Below are 17,919 nucleotides of genomic sequence, written 5' to 3'. Positions count from 1 at the left end.
ATCTTGAAGGTCTCCATATTATTTTAAATGTCTAATTTTCAACAGAAATTATAAGATATACAAAGAAGGAAGAAAGTGTGTTCTATACACAAGGGTAAAAAAGGAATCAATAGAGACTCTACTTGAGGAAACTCAAATTTACTAAACAAAGACTTCAAATCAGCTATTTTAAATATGTTCACAGAACTAAAGGAAATTATTTCTAAAGAAGTAAAGTATGAGGATGATGTCTCACCAAATAAAGAATAGCAATAAAAAAAATATAGAAATTATGTAAGAGAACTAAATAGAAATTCTGGAGTTGAGAAGTATAATAACCAAAACAAAAAAAAAATCACTAGGAGGGCTCAACAGCAGACTTAAACACTTGTAAGAAGGAATAATCAATAGTGATGACAGGTCAACTGAAATCATCCCATCTGAGAAACAGAAAAAAAAAGGAAAAAAAAGAACAAAGCATCAAAAACACCTGTGGGACTCCATCAAGTGTACTGACATGCACATATTGGGAACTCCAGGAAGAAAGAGAGAAAGGGACAAAAGAATATTTGAAGAAATAAAGCTGAAACTTCCTAATTTTGATGAAAAAGATGAAGCTCTTCAAATTCCAAGTATAATAAACTCAAAGCGATCCATACCTGGACAGATTACAATCAAACTGTCAAAAGCCAAGAAGAAAGAGTCTTAAAAGCAGCAAGAAAAGAGACTCATCACACACAAAGGATTCTAATAAGATTAACAGCTGGTTTCTCATCAGAAACCATGAAGGCCAAAAGGCAGTAGGATTAACATATTCAAAGAAATGAATACGGAAAGAAAAAGACTATCAACCAAGAATTCCATAGCCAGTAAAATTATCCTTCAAAAATGAAGGAGAAATTGAGACATTCTCAGATAAGCAAAAACTGAGTTCATCATTGGTAGACCTCCCCTATCAAGAAATACTAAAGGGAATCCTTCTGCCTAAAATAAAAGAACAATAGACAGTAAATCAAATCCACATGAATAAATAAAGAGCACCAGGAAAGGTAACCACATAGATAAATATAAAGGATTGTTTAAGTGTATTTTTTTGTTCATAACTTTTTTCTCCTGTAGTATTTAAAAGACAACTGCACAGAGCGATAATTATAAATCTGTGTACATGGGCATACAATGTATAAAGATATATATATGTATATGACAATAACACCACAAAGGATGGGGAGAGGGAGGGAGCAGACCTATACTGGATCAAAGTCTGTGTATACTATTGAAATTAAGTTGGTATATAATCTGAACTAGATTGTTATAAATAAATATTAATTATAATCTCAGGACAACCACTAAGAAAATAACTCAAAGAAATATAATTTAAAAAAAAAAGAAGGAAATTAAAATGATAAACTAAAAAGTATCACTTTAACAAAAAAAGCAGCAGTAATGGTGAAATAAAGGATCAAGAAAGACACGAGATATATAGAAAAAAATGACAAAATGGCAAATGTAAATTCTACATTAACAATAATTATGTTAAATGTAACTGGCTTGAACACTCCAATTAAAAGGTCGACATTGGCAGGATGGATTAAAAAAAATGATCAAACCATATACTGTTTACAAGAGACATGTTTTAGATTCAAAGACACAAACAGGGGTTCAAAGTAAAAAAGTCTGGAAAAATATACACCATGAAAATAGAAACCAAAAGAGAGCTGGGATGGTTATACTAATATTGGATAAAATACACTTTAGGTCAAAAATTGTTAATAGAGACAAAGAAGGACATTTTACAATGATAGAAGGTCAACACATCAAGAAGATATAAAATTATAAACATATATACACTTAATAGTTGAGCTCCGGGGCTTCCCTGGTGGTGCAGTGGTTAAGAATCCGCCTGCCAATGCAGGGGACACAGGTTCAAGCCCTGGTCCAGGAGGATCCCACATGCCGCGGAGCAGCTGGGCCTGTGTACCACAACTACTGAGCCTGCGCTCTAGAGCCCACGAGCCACAACTACTGAGCCCACGTGCCATAACTACTGAAGCCCGCACACCTAGAGCCTGTGCTCCGCAACAAGAGAAGCCACCTCAATGAGAAGCCTGCGCACTGTAACAAAGAATAGCCCCCACTCACTGCAACTAGAGAAAGCCCGTGCGCAGCAAAGAAGACACAATGCAGACAAAAATAAATTAGTTAAAAAAAAACAGTTCATCATATAAAAGTAAAAAAAAAAAAAGACTGAAAGCTTTCCCAAGATAAGTAAAAAGAAAAGGACACCAGTTGTATTCAACATTGTACTGGAGGTTCTAGCCACACAATTAGGCAAGGAAAAAAAAACAGATTGGAAAGGAAGAAGTAAAATTATTTCTATTTACAGATGACATGATCTTGCGTATAGAAAATCCTAAGGAGTTCACAAAAAAATTATGAGAACTAATAAATGAGTTTGGCAAGGTTGCAGGATACAAGATCAGTACACAAAAATCAATTATATTCCTATATACTGGCAATGTACAATCCAAAAATGAAATTAAGAAAACAATTCCATTTACAATAGCCCCCAAAAGAATAAAATAATTAAGAATAAACTTAACAAAATAAGTGTTAGACTTGTACACTGAAAATCACAAAACATTGATGAAAGAAATTAAAGAGATCTAAATAAGTGGAAAGACATCCTGTTGTTCATGAACTGGAAGACTTAATTGATCTAAAACATTGAACATGATCCCCATAAAAATTCAAGCTGGTGTTTTTTGCAGAAATTGACATGCTGATACTATAATTCTTATGAAAATGCATTGAACCCACAATAGTCAAAACAACCTTGAAAGAGAAGAACAAAGTTTGAGGACTCACATTTGCCAATTTCAAAACTTACAACAAAACAATAATAATCAAAATGTGCTTAAGGAGAGATATATAGACCAATGGAATAGAATTGAGAATCCAGAAATAAACCTATACATTTACAAGCAATTGATTTTTGACCACGATGACATGAAAATTCAATGGAGAAAGAATAGTCTTTTCACAAATGGTACTGGGACAACTGGATATCTACGTGCAAAAGAATGAAACTGGATACCTACCTCAAACCATTCATAAAAATTAACTCAAAATTAGATCAAAAACCTAAACATAAGAACTAAAACTATAAAACTCTTAGAAAGAAACAAAGGCATAAATTTTTGTGATTTTGGATTAGGCAATGGTTTCTTCTTAGATGTGACACTGAAAGCACAAGCAATAAAAAAAAATAGAATAACTGCAATTCTTCAAAATTAAAACCTTTGTGTTCCAAAGAACACTATGATGAAAGTGAAAAGATAAGCCACAGAATGGGAGAACATTCGCAAATCATATATCTCATTAGGGACTAGTATCTACGATAGAAGATAAATAAATAGAACTCTTATAGCTCAACAATAAAAAGACAACCCACTTAAAAACTGAGCAAAGGATCTTGACATTTTTTCAAAGAAGATATATATCACTTACACCCATTAGAATGGCTATAATCAAAAAGACTGACAATAACAAATGTTGGCAAGGATGTGGAAAAATTGGAACTTTCATTCATTACTGATGGAAATGTAAAATGGTACAGTCACTTTGGAAAAGAGTTTGGCATTCCTCAAAAGTTAAATAGAGTTACCTATAAGCAATTCAACTCGTAGGTATATTCATAAGAGAACTGAAAACCAATGTTCACACGAAGACTTGCATACAAATGGCAGCGTTATTCATAAAAACCAAAAAATGGAAACAACCCAGATGTCCATCAACTGATGAATGAATAAGCAAAATATGTTTATACCCATTCAACATAATATTATTCAGCCATAAAAAGGAATGGATACATGCTATAACATTATACTAAGTGAAAGAAGTCAGTCACAAAAGACCACGTATTGTATGACTGCATTTTTATGAGATGTCCAAAACAGGGAAATCCATTCACAGAAAGTGGATTAGTGGTTGCCAAAGGCTGGGAAGAGGGGGAAATGGGGAGTGACTGCTAACGAACATTGAGTTTTTTCTTGGGAGTGATGAAAATGTTCTGAAATTAGACAGTGGTATGGTTGTACAACCTTGTGAATAAACTAAAAACCACTGAATTGTATACTTAAGAAAAAAAAGGAACATTGGTGCCTTCAAAAGTTCTGCAAGATGATTATTTTTAGTCTATAATTCCACGTATGAACTTAAATGCTAGGGAAATGGCAATTGAGGCTGGGGGAGGAGAAAGAGGGGAGATGCTCTAAGAGAGCTAACTTCTCAGCTACTATAACTGAAAGCTGATGTTAGCTATTTAAAATTTTCTAATTTCAGAAATAGCAATACTATTTTAAACTAGCTAAATACCAGAAGAAATAACTAAAAGACTATCTCTGAGTAGTAACCTACAAATGGCAAGGACCTGACATATTTGATTTTTATACGCTCTTCATTTATTAATTTAATACAAAATTTAAAATGACTATTTTAAAGAGAGAAACATCATCATACTCTAAGAAACTGGACTATCTGAAAAATGTAGTAGAGAAGGCCTGGCACTCAGGTCAAAAGACTGATTTCATGTCCTGTGTCATTTATTGGCCATCTAATAATGAGCTAATCACTGTGTCTAGTTTCATATCTGTAAAATTGAGAATAAAATTACCTTTGCTCCTAACTAAAATTTGCTATGAAAATCCAATGAAACAAAAGTAGATTAAAAAGCATTGTTTAAAAATGAAAAATTATGTACTATCTACATAACACAACAAATACCCAAATATTTTAGATTTTACTTATCAAAGTAGATACCAAAGTGGACATTCATGATTCTGCTAAACTGTCTGTCTCCAGGATTTACTTTAACTTGAATCATCTGGATGAAGGACCAGAATAGAAACAGACTCAAGGGAATATTACATAACCTGCCAGATAAATGAAGCAGTGCGCTTATTATCAGTTACAGAATTCCTTTCTCCTAAGAATAAATTGTCTTCTAGAAAGTATGTGCATGCCTGTACATCAATTTAAAAAAATAAACAAAGAACAGCATTTACCTTCACAGTCAAATCCTCATTACCCAGTGTGACGTGGACTTGAATAGGCGGGTAAACACCTTTGTCGGCGTGATGCTCCATTGTTGCTCTCATTGCATTCTGAAATACATAAGGGTTACATTAAAAATGCAACTTTAAAGAGAGAAACTAATTACAATTTTCAAGTACATATGCACTACTTGAAATTTTTCTAAAAATTTAATTCAATGGAAATATGCCAGAGAATCATAATTCTTATAACCATATTTAAAGAATTACTTTTAAAAAAATAAGTCAGTTTTGAAGGACTTGGTAGATATTTAGATTTAAAGATCCTAACTAAATTCTGCATATTTTCCAAAACCAGACTTCTCGACACTTTTAACTAGTTTTACATGAAAGCAGAAAATTCTACCCAAATATTTTTATAATTTGGTAGATAATGGGCAAACCTTGTTTTTTGAAAACAGTTTCATCTCCATTTTAAAGAACCATTTTAATTGTCATAAATTGCTTTAAGAAAAAACAACTTTTTCATTTAGTATTAACAGCAAGTCTTATTATGATGTAGAAATGAATCCAAGCTACCACTAGTTTGAAACTAGGGTATTTACACTGTAAAACTGTTTTGACCAATTTCTAAAGGATACAGGGTACACAGTGCCAACATATCGTAAGCACTAAGCGATAACATGACATGTAGCATTGCAGTAGGAACTGCTAAGACTAGATACAGTTTAAAAGGCAAAAGACAGGACTGAACTTGGAAATAAGAGTGTGTGGCCCTGGAACACCAATCAGGATTGAGTCCCCTGAGGAGGAGATTCTGTCATCTCTACCAAAGGCCATTTAAGATCAGGTTTCAGACAGAAGCCATTATCATTGACATAATATAAAATCTGTTACATAATATGGTAATATTTCTTTTATTAAGCATCATGGGGAACAAGATCTTTATGTGACTGCAATTTCAAGGAAAAAAGTTACTTTTAATCCTTGAAGTGCCAATCGTTTATTCATTTAACCACTTTGGTAGAAAGACTTTTGTAAGATATTCGATACGTTCTTGCTGTCTTAGAACCAAGAACATTCTTCAATCTTTGCTATTCTAAGACAATCAAGCAGTTTTTCTGTGTTTCACTGTATTTTTCTTTTTCATGATCAGGCTGAAAGCCACCTCTTCTCTCTTCCACAGGCTCTTGGCTGAAGACATGGTAACCACACTGAGAGAGACTACAGGCTTGATTTGGGGTGTCATTTTCAGCCACGTGGACCTGTACCACTCCTCATTACTCACTTTCCTGTCTACCAGCAAGTGTCATTGGTGTGTTGATGAGAAAAAAGGTACTCCCAATATTATTAGCATAATTGTATTTAGTTTTCAAAATTTGTTGTAAAGAGCAAAAATAACAGCAGAAGTCCTGTAAGTCAATATAAATGACTTTCTCAAAAAAAAAAAAAAATGCATGTAACAGTGGGACTGGTCCTTTAGAGGTGAAAGTTGAGAATCATTCTTCTAAATATTTTGTTTTGTAAAAATATAAATAAAACTTCATTGAGCACCTATAGTGTGCTGCCATTGTATTCGAATTTAGTATGTTATTCTCTTCATAATAACCTAGATAGTATTATCCTTGTTTTACAGAGGAGGAAACTGAGGCTCAGAAAGGTTGAGTGACTTGCCCAAGGTCACACACATATTATGTGGCAGAACTGGAATTCAAATCCAGGTCTTTCTGAGTCCCAGGTCTGAGCTTACCACTAAACTGAGGGGCCCGTGAGTGTTGACAAACAGCTGATCTCCAGTGATGTGACATGACACCGAACATGAAAGGGTATCTTTCAATGAAACTGAGGAAAATGCGGTACAGTATTTAAACTTTCAAAGCAGATTCCTAACCTTAGAAAAGGACTGATAAAGGTGATGTAATACTATTTTACAAACCTTGAAAAGTTCAAACACCATGTGATAGAGATGGGATGGTACATAAACCACTTGTATTGGCTGTCCTGGTGATTTTGCTACAGAGCAGAAGAGAAAAATATGAAAGTACAGAGAGATGTGCTTAGAGCATTTTAAAGAATATATTGTGTAGTGATGAAAAGAAAACATTTACTATGGAGGATAGTACTATTTGGGGGAGAAGGGCCACACCAGTTCTTCACTGAATCAGTGTTTGAACCCAATGCTCACACAAACTTATAACTGACTGTGACAACATGAGTCCTGCACTCACTCTTGCAATCCTGCATAATGATCTACCAACCCATCTTCCCATCTTGTCTACAACGGTGAGTCTGTTTAAGACACTCAGCCTTAAGGTCAGAATTTTACCTTCCAAAAAGAAGTGTTAAAGTCTACTTGGTCCAACCCACATAAATACATTCTTTTTTTAAAAAGCCATTTTTTAATTGTTTCACCCAGGTGGAACGTTTTGTTTTATTTTAGGCACTTCAACGGATATAAATCTGAATAAAAACTTTGAGCTAGCATCAATTTATCAAGGACTACTAATTCTACATTCAAACATTTAATAGGAGACCAGCTGGGGGTAGAGGGCAGATAATACGTAAAGTAGAACTTTTAGTAAAGGAGTAAGAGTCTCCATACCTTAGAATTCTAATTCAGCCAATAAACTGGACTCTCCACTGAATAAACTGTCCCTTGGAAACATGGACAGTACATCTGGAAACTGCCCACAGCAGTTCAGGTTCCCAAACTATCACTTGTGCATTGTGGTTCTTATTTACTGAATGGTACCATATGGCTTTAGAAAACCAGGCAATTCTATTTTCAATGGGGCAACTTCCTCCACTGCCCTCCCACTCTAAGGTCCAGAATACAACTCAGTAAAGCCTATTTAATTTTATTCTTCCTAAAGGGTGATTTTAACTTAGGAAATGTTTGTCCCTCTATCAAACTATCCTACCTCGAGGAAAAACAGGGAGACTCATCAATCTCCTTCCAAGGCATCTAAACCTTTTGTGTCCAAAAGGCACTAGTCAGGGTAAAAAGAAGACCATCAGAAATAATCAGATTCTCATATAGATAAGCATCTTTCTTTCCTCTTTTACATCTCCAGTCTTTTTACTTCCTCAACAATAAAAAATGGTTTACAAGTCAGGAAACAGAAATCTTAAAGGGTAAACCATACATTATTGAAGTACATATAAAAGTCAGATGTAATTTTCTCGGCATCACTTTTTTCTATGACTAACCAGAAAATCAAAAATAAGCAAAGAATCAATATTATCAATTAAAAATAAGGAAAATGGGGAAGAAAAAGCCAAAATGTCTTTCAGAAAGGATCCAACTAAATTAAAATATATATATATGTACACACACACATAAATACGTATATTTTTTAACATGATTTGCTCTCCCTCAGCTTTCATATCCAATGAAGAAGTTGATGAAAAGTTCTTTTAATTAAAACAATTCTAAATTCTTCTTATCATTCCTTCTCTGGTAATCATAACACTAATCATTAAGGAAAAGGCATCAGGCTTACCATTTAGTTCTTCAAGTTCTAGTTCGGGAGAGTTAATATAATACAAATCACACAGACGCCTAGCATTTTCATAGCCATCTAGTGTGAATCAAAACAAAAAAGTCGTTAAATAAATTTATTTCTGTTTCATGCATTAAGATGGCAATAGTATATAGACAAAAGAAATTTTAAAACTTTCTATAGAAAAAAATAGACTTTAATAATCTTAGTTTGGGGAAGGTCTTTTTAAAGTACGACATGACAAAGCCTAAAGGCCATAAAGGAAAAAATGAAAGATATGATCACAAAAAATTAAAATATCTATATGGGAAAAGACACCATAAACAAAGTAAAAAGAAAACCAGAAGGCTGAAGAAAATATTTACAATACAGATAACAAAAATTTAGAGTTGGTAAGGGTTTAGGGAATAGCCACTCTCATTCACTGATACGTTTTTGGAGGTATCAAAATTTTAAATGCACTTTAAATATTTTTGATTCTAGGAATCTTGCCTTCTAAAATACTAGCAAAAGTCAGCACATATCTAAGGATGTCCACTGCAGTACTGTTGGTGATAGAAAATTTAAAACAACCGAAATAGGCATCAATAGGAGGATGGATTAATACATTCTGATACATCCGTAACGACCATTCAATAACCTGGTGTATATCCATATGTACTGCACATGGTACAATGTCTGTAAACTTGTAGAAAAATATACACAAAGTACCCCATTTTCCAAAAACAACAAACAATATAAGACCAACAATTATGTATGTGTGCGAGTATACACGGTACAAACACAAAAAAGTGTGGAAAGATGCAAACCAAACTATTATGAATTATGGCTCCAATATAGGGAATTAGAAAGGGGGGGAGGAGGAAATATTTTGAAGTCAACAGATAGCCTCATAATATCACCACACTCTGCCTAACAAAACACTGTATCAACAAAACATTCGTCCTATTCATAGTGCACAGTTAGCATTATAAAGTTATATTCAAACCCATACATTCACTCCTAACATTTTATCTCATGATATAAATAATTATTTTAATAGCAAGAAATAACACTCAATTTTGATTTTTTCATTTTTTCTGAAAGGAGAAAGGTACTTACCTTTAATAACTTCAACCACATTGCAGTTTGGATTTATGCTTCCAATGTGTTTTCGATGAGACAGGCTTCCTTTGCCTTTTCCACCAAATAATAAAGCTATCAAAAAATAAAAAACAAATAAAATAAGCTAAAATACCTAATGCCCCTGTCCAGATTTGAATACTGTTTCTCTAATTGGTAGCAAACAGTAGAACAAGTATTTTCCTTAAACATAAACATAGTATTTTACATAATGTTAAACATAAAAACTCAATTTAAAAAAACCTCCTTTGTACGGCAGTCTATTTGCTTTTCTTAATACGTGAAAAAGTAAAATTAAATGTTCTCCCTAAAAGGAAATTTTCTAAATAAATTTAAAATATACCAACACATCTTATTTAGCTTCTTCTCTTGACTTCCAAACACTTACAGTGCTGATTGAGTAACATTCGAATTGAAATGCGACTCATGTAGAAACGATCCAAAAAGTACTGAACATTCTGGCTGGTGACAGGATCCACCCCGAAGCTCTCCTTGTATTCAATCACACCCTGAGCCATCGTGGGAATCACGTCATTGTGTCGGTTCCTGATCCGAATCACAGTATCTGTAAAGCTAAACAAACCTGTCTGTTAAAACAGCCAAATATTTTGGCAAGTGAATGGGATACTAAAATCTAAGTTTACTCAATTATACTAGGCAAGGAAGCCCTAATTCAGTAAAAGAAGCATCGGTGCATGTTTTCTTACACTTATTTAAATATATTTCAGATGATAAAATATACCACATCTATGGCGATGTTAAGAAACTCCAAAATAGAACTTGTGAGATGTAATTATTTTCTTGCAACTCCTAAAAGTAAGGCTGCCACAAAACACAATCCTACAAATGTGAAGGGTTTTATTTAACCATTATTAACTAAGATTATCTGAGCACTTGCTATGAGGATGGACCCAGGGACATTCAGCGTAAGGGAAGACAGAGCACTTGCTTCTAGGGAACACACACTCTGTAAGGAATGAAGATGAATGAGCCAATAAAGGCTGTCTGTTTTGGCACTATTCCCCAGGTTCAAAAAGAGAAAGGGCCACTTAGAAAAGTAGAAAAGAATTCTAAGTCCATTCATCCAATGAGTTTAAAAAAATGGGAGAAGAAAAGGTGAATGTTGTGTTCAAAGAAAAATCTTCAAGCCATCCAGGCTTCCCATTTCTATCATTCAGAAGACATTATTGCATGGTTAATTTAAAGAACTAAATAAAAGAGGACAGAAGTCTTAGTTATGAAGTAACAAAATCCACCTTGTAATATACCCATAAGAATTTACACTTCCGAACGAGTGCTTTCTCATTCAAAGTCATCATCTTGAATGCTATTAACCTATTCCAATGATGCTCTCACTACTCAAAAACATTTTTGGAATTCCTAGCTTGTAATTAGTTTCGAAACCAAACTGTTAATCCAAAATACAAACAACAAAACTCCTCAAAAACAACAATCAACTCATCATTTCTAGTCACTCCTTAATCATTTATTTCACATCTCTCTCTTTTGTCAAAACCCAAACCAGCAGTATTCTGCCTGGCTGCTCACCTTATTTTTTAAAATTCAGCTCTGAATAACTTTTCCCAGAAGGTTCTACAGCATAATGTTTACTTTTAAGTAAGACTGAGTGGGTCCAAATCCATTTGCTATCTCTGTGACCTTAATGCTATCTTATGTTACTTAACCTCTTTGTGCACAGACAGTATTACCTCAGTAGAGTTATTTTAAAGATTAAATGACATCATCTGTGTAAACTATGTTGCATACCTAGACACAGAGTAAATTCTTGATGTTATTTTCAGACCAAAATCATGTTTAAAAAGTGAAATGTTGCTATCACCTTTAAAGACAGTAAAAAAAAAAATTGTGTAATGCACTCGGAGGACAACAAAAGAGGTAGTCTTTAAGTTCTGAGCAACATTCACTGGAATAAGCAGGTAACTTTCCTTAGGGGACTATGGGGCTTATTAGTCCTGGTATGTTGATCATTAAACAGGTCACATTACTTACACTGTCTCACAGACCACTGGTCATAAACTAGAGACCCACAGACAAGTTTTTGTAGGCCTTCAGTGTTTGTTAAAAATTTAATTAGTTTCCAATCTTTCAAAATTAGGAGATTTTACTTTTAAAAAAACTAGACTTGCAGTTTTTCTTACACACACACACAGATCAGATGATCTGGGCAGTGTTTCTGCTCAGCAATGATCAGCAGAGCTGAGATGGCTGTCCTTTAGAAGCGTGCACTCTCCAGGTCAAGAGTCCTCACCAGCCCCCTATCATCCAAGTGGCACTGAGGCCACGTCTAGATTTCCATATTGGTCATCACATTTGAACTGTATCTTTCTTTACACTAGAGTTAAGAGGAACATGAAGATTTTCTTATGCCTAGCCCAATTTACGAACTTATGTTACCTGATTGGCCTGTATGGGCTGCTATAGACACATATACCACCAAATGTTCTAGAGTAGTGGGAAACTAAAAGTTAATCAATTTTCCTAAAGTGACCCAACAGCAGGTATAAGCTCAATACCTTTACATTTTTTATACGATGTTCAAACAGTATAAAAATTGTGTTCAGAATAGGGTCAAAACTGTGTACTTACTCATAAATAGTTTTAGCATCTTCAGCACTTTTGTCCTTAAAATCAAGAAGCTCCTGAAGACTCTGGATATACCTAAAATGCAAATCAACCCCTCGTAAAGCTGTTCTTTTACATTTTGAAACTTCAATATTGTGACGATGTTCAAAAGGCATTTTTAACATTTCTTAATTTTTAATTAATTTTTAACAAATTATGGTTGAAGTAGGATTTTTATACCCATTCACATTCAAGCAAAGTGCCTGACAATAATTAGAAGAAGGTACATGTTTTCTCCTAAAAGCTTAGGTTAAATTTGATTTAAGAATTTTAAGATTTCCTACTTCTTTTTTTTTTTAAAGTTCTACACTCTAAGATAGTTTTTAAATTTCTTAAAATTACCACTGTACCTTACAGTGTAAATACTGACTGTTATGAGAAGTGAGTCTGTCACCAATAGCTATGTGATATTGGGCAAATGACTTAACTTGTCTTAGTCTCAGTAAAATTTGGAGGCCAACCTACCTTGGTCTAAGAGTCTAACTTAAATGCCTCTGCTTTAAAAACTTAATTTTAGATGTTTGTGTCCAGTCAACAGATGTTTATTGAAAGTTTACAATCTAACACGTGGTTCTTTTAAACAACTGAACAAAAACACAAAAGTCATGAAAATGCAGGTTTTTAATTTACCTAACAATTCAAGGGAGCAAATCACCTGGTAAAGGAGCAAAATGAGGGAAGCCAAATGACTCTCTGAAGGTCATGCTGAGGAGCACAGTGGCAGTGCAGCACCAGAGCCAAAACACCTATCATTCAATGACCATCAGTAGTGTAAGGTCTGCTTTGGCTTGATCTACAACTGCCATAACTTAGCAGGCATCCAGGGGCAATGAAAGTGTTTTAAAAATCTGTAAATCCACATGTTGGTTTGGAAAGTTGTTTCTGACAAGCAATATGCCTTACTGCATGCCAACACATTCCAAAGTCAAGTGATTCTGATGTCTACCGTTATGACTTAACACTTACTTTTCTCTTTATTGGCAAAAACAATTATGCTCTTTATTCAAGAGATACTGAAACCAAGCAGGACCCTGTGGGGCTCCTGGGCATGGAAGCCTTTCCGTGTCCCCTGTTTCTTGTTTGTAGGGAATAGACTCCAGCCTCCACGACCTTCCCTGAGTTCCAAAGGGCAGGTCCAAACAGTTGGTAATCAGGGAAGGGAGGGGATGCAGAGACAAGGGAGGAGCAGCCAAGAAACAACAGTGCAGCCTTGGGGCAGGGTCCTGGGTCCACCTTAAGGGATACACATAACAATATCTTTGAGCTTTTTTACAGAACTAAAACCCCCAACAAATGGAATATGTTAGCATTCTTTAATCCAGAGAAGGTCACATTTTGATAACCTCAGGAAGCTCATCAGGAGACCACCTGAGGCCAGATTAAAGGACTGAAGGCCCTGCACATATCCTGATCCTTATCAGCAAACCCTGCCCTTGAACCACTGCTGTAATCACCAAATCTCCCTGGGTTGGGACACAGTTTTTCAGGGCATGAGCCCGCTGTGTCCCCCTTTGCCTGGCAAAGCAATAAGTTATTCTTTCCTACTTCTCCCAAAACTCTTGTCTTCAAGATTTGATTCGGCACCAGTGCACAGAGGCCGAGTTTTTGGCATCAAATTATTAACACTTACAATGTGTTAGGCACAGATAAGATTTCAAAATGCAGCATATTCTATTTTTAATGAATTAAAAAAAAAAACAAACAGGAATAAGCCTCCATAGAAAATTGTATGTCCCCCTTCCATCAGAGCTCCTCTTACTTAAACCACACTTCTAACTGTTACATTCTTGGACTAAATGGCATCTGATTATCATTTATGTAGTAGTCATACTTCTTTCATTTATTTTAAAAAACTGACATTAGATCAGCTTCTCCCAAAACTATAATGCCTACAACAGGAAAGCTAGGATCTCCACGAATCATAACTGGGAAATGTCTTGCAGCTCAATTTTTTCCATTTAAGACTGAAATCTGGCAAACTCTTTTGTTTGAAATGTATAGTGCTTAAGAGAATAACACTTTTAATAACATTAACAAGAAAGGCTGTACACAGGTGGCCACATATGTGTGCACTTTTAATACCTCTACTGTCATTTTTTAAAAGAGAGATCATAGTTTCTACACAATTCTAATAACTTCTAATTGTTTTTAAATGGTAGAATAAAGATTTTAACTTTTGTGATTTATAAAAATATACTTCAATAAAATAAATTCAGTTTATAAAAAATATTTACACCCTTTAATACATTTTATTAATCTGACCACAGCATGGGGCAGTAGAAACAAACAAATCTGAATTTGAATCCCAGCTCCACCACGACTGGTACTGCCTTGGGCAAAGGACTTAATCTGTAGGTGCCTCAGTTTTCTCATCTATAAAATGGAGGTAATCATGCCTACTGGGCAGTGTTATTGAAGGGATTAAAGGTAATGTATATAAATCCCTAACTATCAACATATGGTAGATATTTTTATTACATTATAAAATAACATCCCTGCAGATTTAATAACACAAATCTTAAATATAGTGTTTGTATTTCTGTGCAGTTCTGATTGTTTTTTTCAAAACCAAAAAGTAGTACAGCCCAGGATTCAGGGGATAAGCCCAGATACATCCAAACAAAGGAGGAGGAATGCTGCCACTACCTTAAGATTCCACTGAAGAGTAAAAAAGTATTTGCTTTAACTTTGGGTAAAGTCTACAACTCTATCGAAATTGCAAACACAAGACAGGGAATCTTACCAGCTTTGCACCAATTGAACTGATGGTGTCCTGAGAAGATTATCTGGAAGAAGACTTATTTCTTTCATTATATTTGCCAATCTCACAGGCAACTCTTGCCGCAGAAACATAAATGAGGTCTTTTCACAAGCATTCACAGATCCTGAAACCAAACACAGTGGGAACAGCAGTAAGTGGAGGCCATAAGGCAGGGAGAAACACAGAGGGAGTTATTTGGCAAGTGGTAGCATCACCATAATGATAGGGCAAGGAAGAGGAGGCAAGGGACAAGATAGCCTGAATGACCTTCCAACTGACCTTCCAACCATGCTGTAGAGCAGCAATGAGGATACTTTCTTATCTCCATTACTCACATCTCCCATCTTAGAACTAAGACAACCTAAGCAAGCCTAAGCAAGTCACAGAGTCTAATTAACGTAGGACCTGCAAAAACCTATCCTATATAACCTGTTGTTGCTATCATTTAAAAAATCTGTTTCTTAACTCTAGGTTTATGAGAAGAACCTCTCTAAGAAACAGTGGAAATTTTGACATGTTCACAGGAAGATGCATTGATTCCATGCAGAACCACTATACTAACTGCCATAAACAAAGAGTAAACGTAGAAGAGTCTTTCAGGCAACAGAAAGCAAAAATTACCAATGCCTGTTCAGCAACCATCTTCAAGCTTCTCCCCCAGCATGTCCTATTCAATTGTTTGATTCCTGGAAAGCAACCTGCTTCCTCCTCCACTCCTATCTCAAGATGCTAAGCAGAACAGCTGTAGAATCTCCTTTGGCAAGCAGTTTCACTTAAAGTTAAACTAAAAAGCCCTGTTATTTCAGTAATGCATTTTAAACTCACTGATTTAATCTTGCTGTTTTAGCAAGAGATATCCTTAGCAAAAACTAGATTGTCAATAGCAGGAATTATCGTATTAAAACATTTTCTTGTGAAAGTTTAATGACATACTTGGGAACAAGGCCAAATTTACCCCTTAATCACACTAGAGTCATTTTAAAGTAAAAACAAAAACCAAGAGCTCTGAGCCAAACAAAATTGCCACTGTAAACCACAAGTTTAAGATACCAAAAGATACCATGGTGGTATCTTTCAAGCCACTAGTGATCCGTTAGTGACCAAACAGCACTCAAAATGCAGAAGATAACTTTGCCTACTCAAAATTTTGACTTTATTAGTTTTCCCCGTTTCCCCTTAGCGACCCCATATGAGAAGTCAAAGTTAAATGCCTGACTTTGCAATTCCTCTGCATCCTTTCTAGAGAAAACCAGGAAGCACCCATCCGAGGAAGAGGAAAGTGGATAGTCACTTTGGTAAACAAACCCCACAGCATATTGTACTCACGCACTTTACACGTGCTCCAGAGTTTGTTGACGAAATGAATGTGCCATTGGTGGAAACTCCTAAGCCAGTGGCAATAAAACATTCTCTGAAACACTGGGCCAGTTATAACCTGCTTCCCCTATCAGCACGCCACTTTTATGCAATCATCATATGCAAAACTAAGCATTTATCAGCACTCTGCAGAATCCCAACGCGACTCCCGGAGGTGTCAGCACACTCGCTTCCCACCGGAGCTGCGCTCTTCCGAAACGGCCAGGCTGAGAGCGCGGAGGTGCACAAGGGCGCTGAAAGGCTGCGGCGGTCATTCCGCCCTCGGCCCCTGGGTTTGTTTTTCAACAACACACGTCAAAAAAACCCACACGCTTCCAGCTATCTCGCCTGCCCCTGCACCTGAGCAGAAAGATCCATCCGCGAGGGAGGAAGGAGGCGCCTAAGGCGCCGGGGGAGAGACGTTGAGTGGGGCGCTCAAGAAGACAAGAGGGCGTCCGCGCGGGCCGGGCCCGGCCAGGGTCACCGGCCGCAGCTCCCGGCTGGGGCTGCGCAGGAAGGCCCGAGGTCCGGGCCGCACTCACCGAAGTCCAGGAACTGCTTCATGGAGAGCGGGGACGGCGAGAAGCGCGCGTAGAAGTCCACTTGGCCCGGAACGCCGCGTTCAGGCGCCGGGCCGGAGCCTGAGTCCGAGGTGAGGCTGCGGCTGACGGTGGGACGGGCGGAGCGCAGCCCGGGGCCCGGACCGGCCGAGGCTGCTCCGCGCAGCAGCCGCGCCAGCCTCATGCCGAGCCCCGCCGGAGGAGCCGGAGCCCCGGCGCGGTCGCCGCTCCGCAGCTCGTCCGGGTGGTACGTGAGAGACGTGGCGGCCTCGGGGGCGGGGAGCGGCTGTCACCGCCGCGGCCACCGCCCCCTTCGCCGGAGCCCGGCCCCTCCCGCGCCGCTGGGCGGGGCCCGGGGGGGGAGGGAGGGAGGCGGGGAGGAGGCGGGGAGCGCGCGCCGGGCCGCCCCGGGGTCAGAGTCCGGCCCCCCGCGCCGCGGGGCGGGGCCCGGAGAGCGGCAGGGAGGGCGCGTGCGCCTGGAGGCACGGCGCTGTGTAGTGCGCCCTCCCATGCCCTTTGGGAACAAAACCCACCTTCCTGCTTCCCCCGCCCTTCCAGCCTCAGCAGAAAGGCTCAAGGGCGGGGCCTGGCTCAAGGGCGGGGCCTAGCTCCGCTTCCAGGCGCCACGGTGTCCTGCTGTGAGCGTGTTCCAGAAACCCTCCTCTGTGATGCAAGCCCAATATTTTACAGGGGAGGAAACTGAGACCCAAAGAGTTTCAGGAGCAGACCGTTGCCAAACAGTGGGACAAAAGTACGAATGGTGATCACTGCAGAGTGTGGCCCTAAATAATAGCACAACGACCGCCGTCCCAGGAGAAGAGAATTGGCAGCCCAACTTGAAGCGTTATCTACAGGCATTCTCGGCCTGGGCAGCAGTGTATTTAAAAAGGCTCTCTCCACTCCGATTGCCCTTCTCTCTGTCGTCTTAGCGTCACAGTTTGGTT

General features: G+C 37.5%; 1 protein-coding gene across 4 annotated transcripts in view; it reads right to left on the bottom strand.

Annotated features, from left to right (window-relative positions):
- PDK1 (pyruvate dehydrogenase kinase 1) overlaps positions 1–17,303 on the bottom strand; it is a 44,890-nt gene extending 27,587 nt beyond the window's left edge. The window contains exons 1-9 of one of the 4 annotated variants that reach the window (XM_061184947.1): positions 16,958–17,303; positions 15,042–15,183; positions 12,263–12,334; positions 10,044–10,228; positions 9,635–9,730; positions 8,534–8,611; positions 7,952–8,020; positions 6,967–7,043; positions 5,043–5,141 (exon numbers count right to left, since the gene is read on the bottom strand). In XM_061184947.1, the coding sequence (XP_061040930.1) occupies positions 5,043–5,141; positions 6,967–7,043; positions 7,952–8,020; positions 8,534–8,611; positions 9,635–9,730; positions 10,044–10,228; positions 12,263–12,334; positions 15,042–15,183; positions 16,958–17,159 (1,020 nt within the window). In that variant the 5' untranslated portion in view covers positions 17,160–17,303. Of the gene's footprint in view, positions 1–5,042; positions 5,142–6,966; positions 7,044–7,951; positions 8,021–8,533; positions 8,612–9,634; positions 9,731–10,043; positions 10,229–12,262; positions 12,335–15,041; positions 15,184–16,389; positions 16,466–16,957 lie in introns of those variants that run through there. The other 3 variants (XM_061184977.1, XM_061184957.1, XM_061184968.1) reach the window with 3 other exon arrangements.
- Positions 17,304–17,919: the final 616 nt, after the last annotated feature.

This window comes from Eubalaena glacialis, chromosome 1 (assembly GCF_028564815.1).
Source record: "Eubalaena glacialis isolate mEubGla1 chromosome 1, mEubGla1.1.hap2.+ XY, whole genome shotgun sequence".
In the NCBI taxonomy this organism is placed as follows: Eukaryota; Metazoa; Chordata; class Mammalia; order Artiodactyla; family Balaenidae; genus Eubalaena; species Eubalaena glacialis.
Note: the sequence above shows the minus strand (reverse complement) of the source record. Positions and strands in the feature narration are given on the sequence as shown.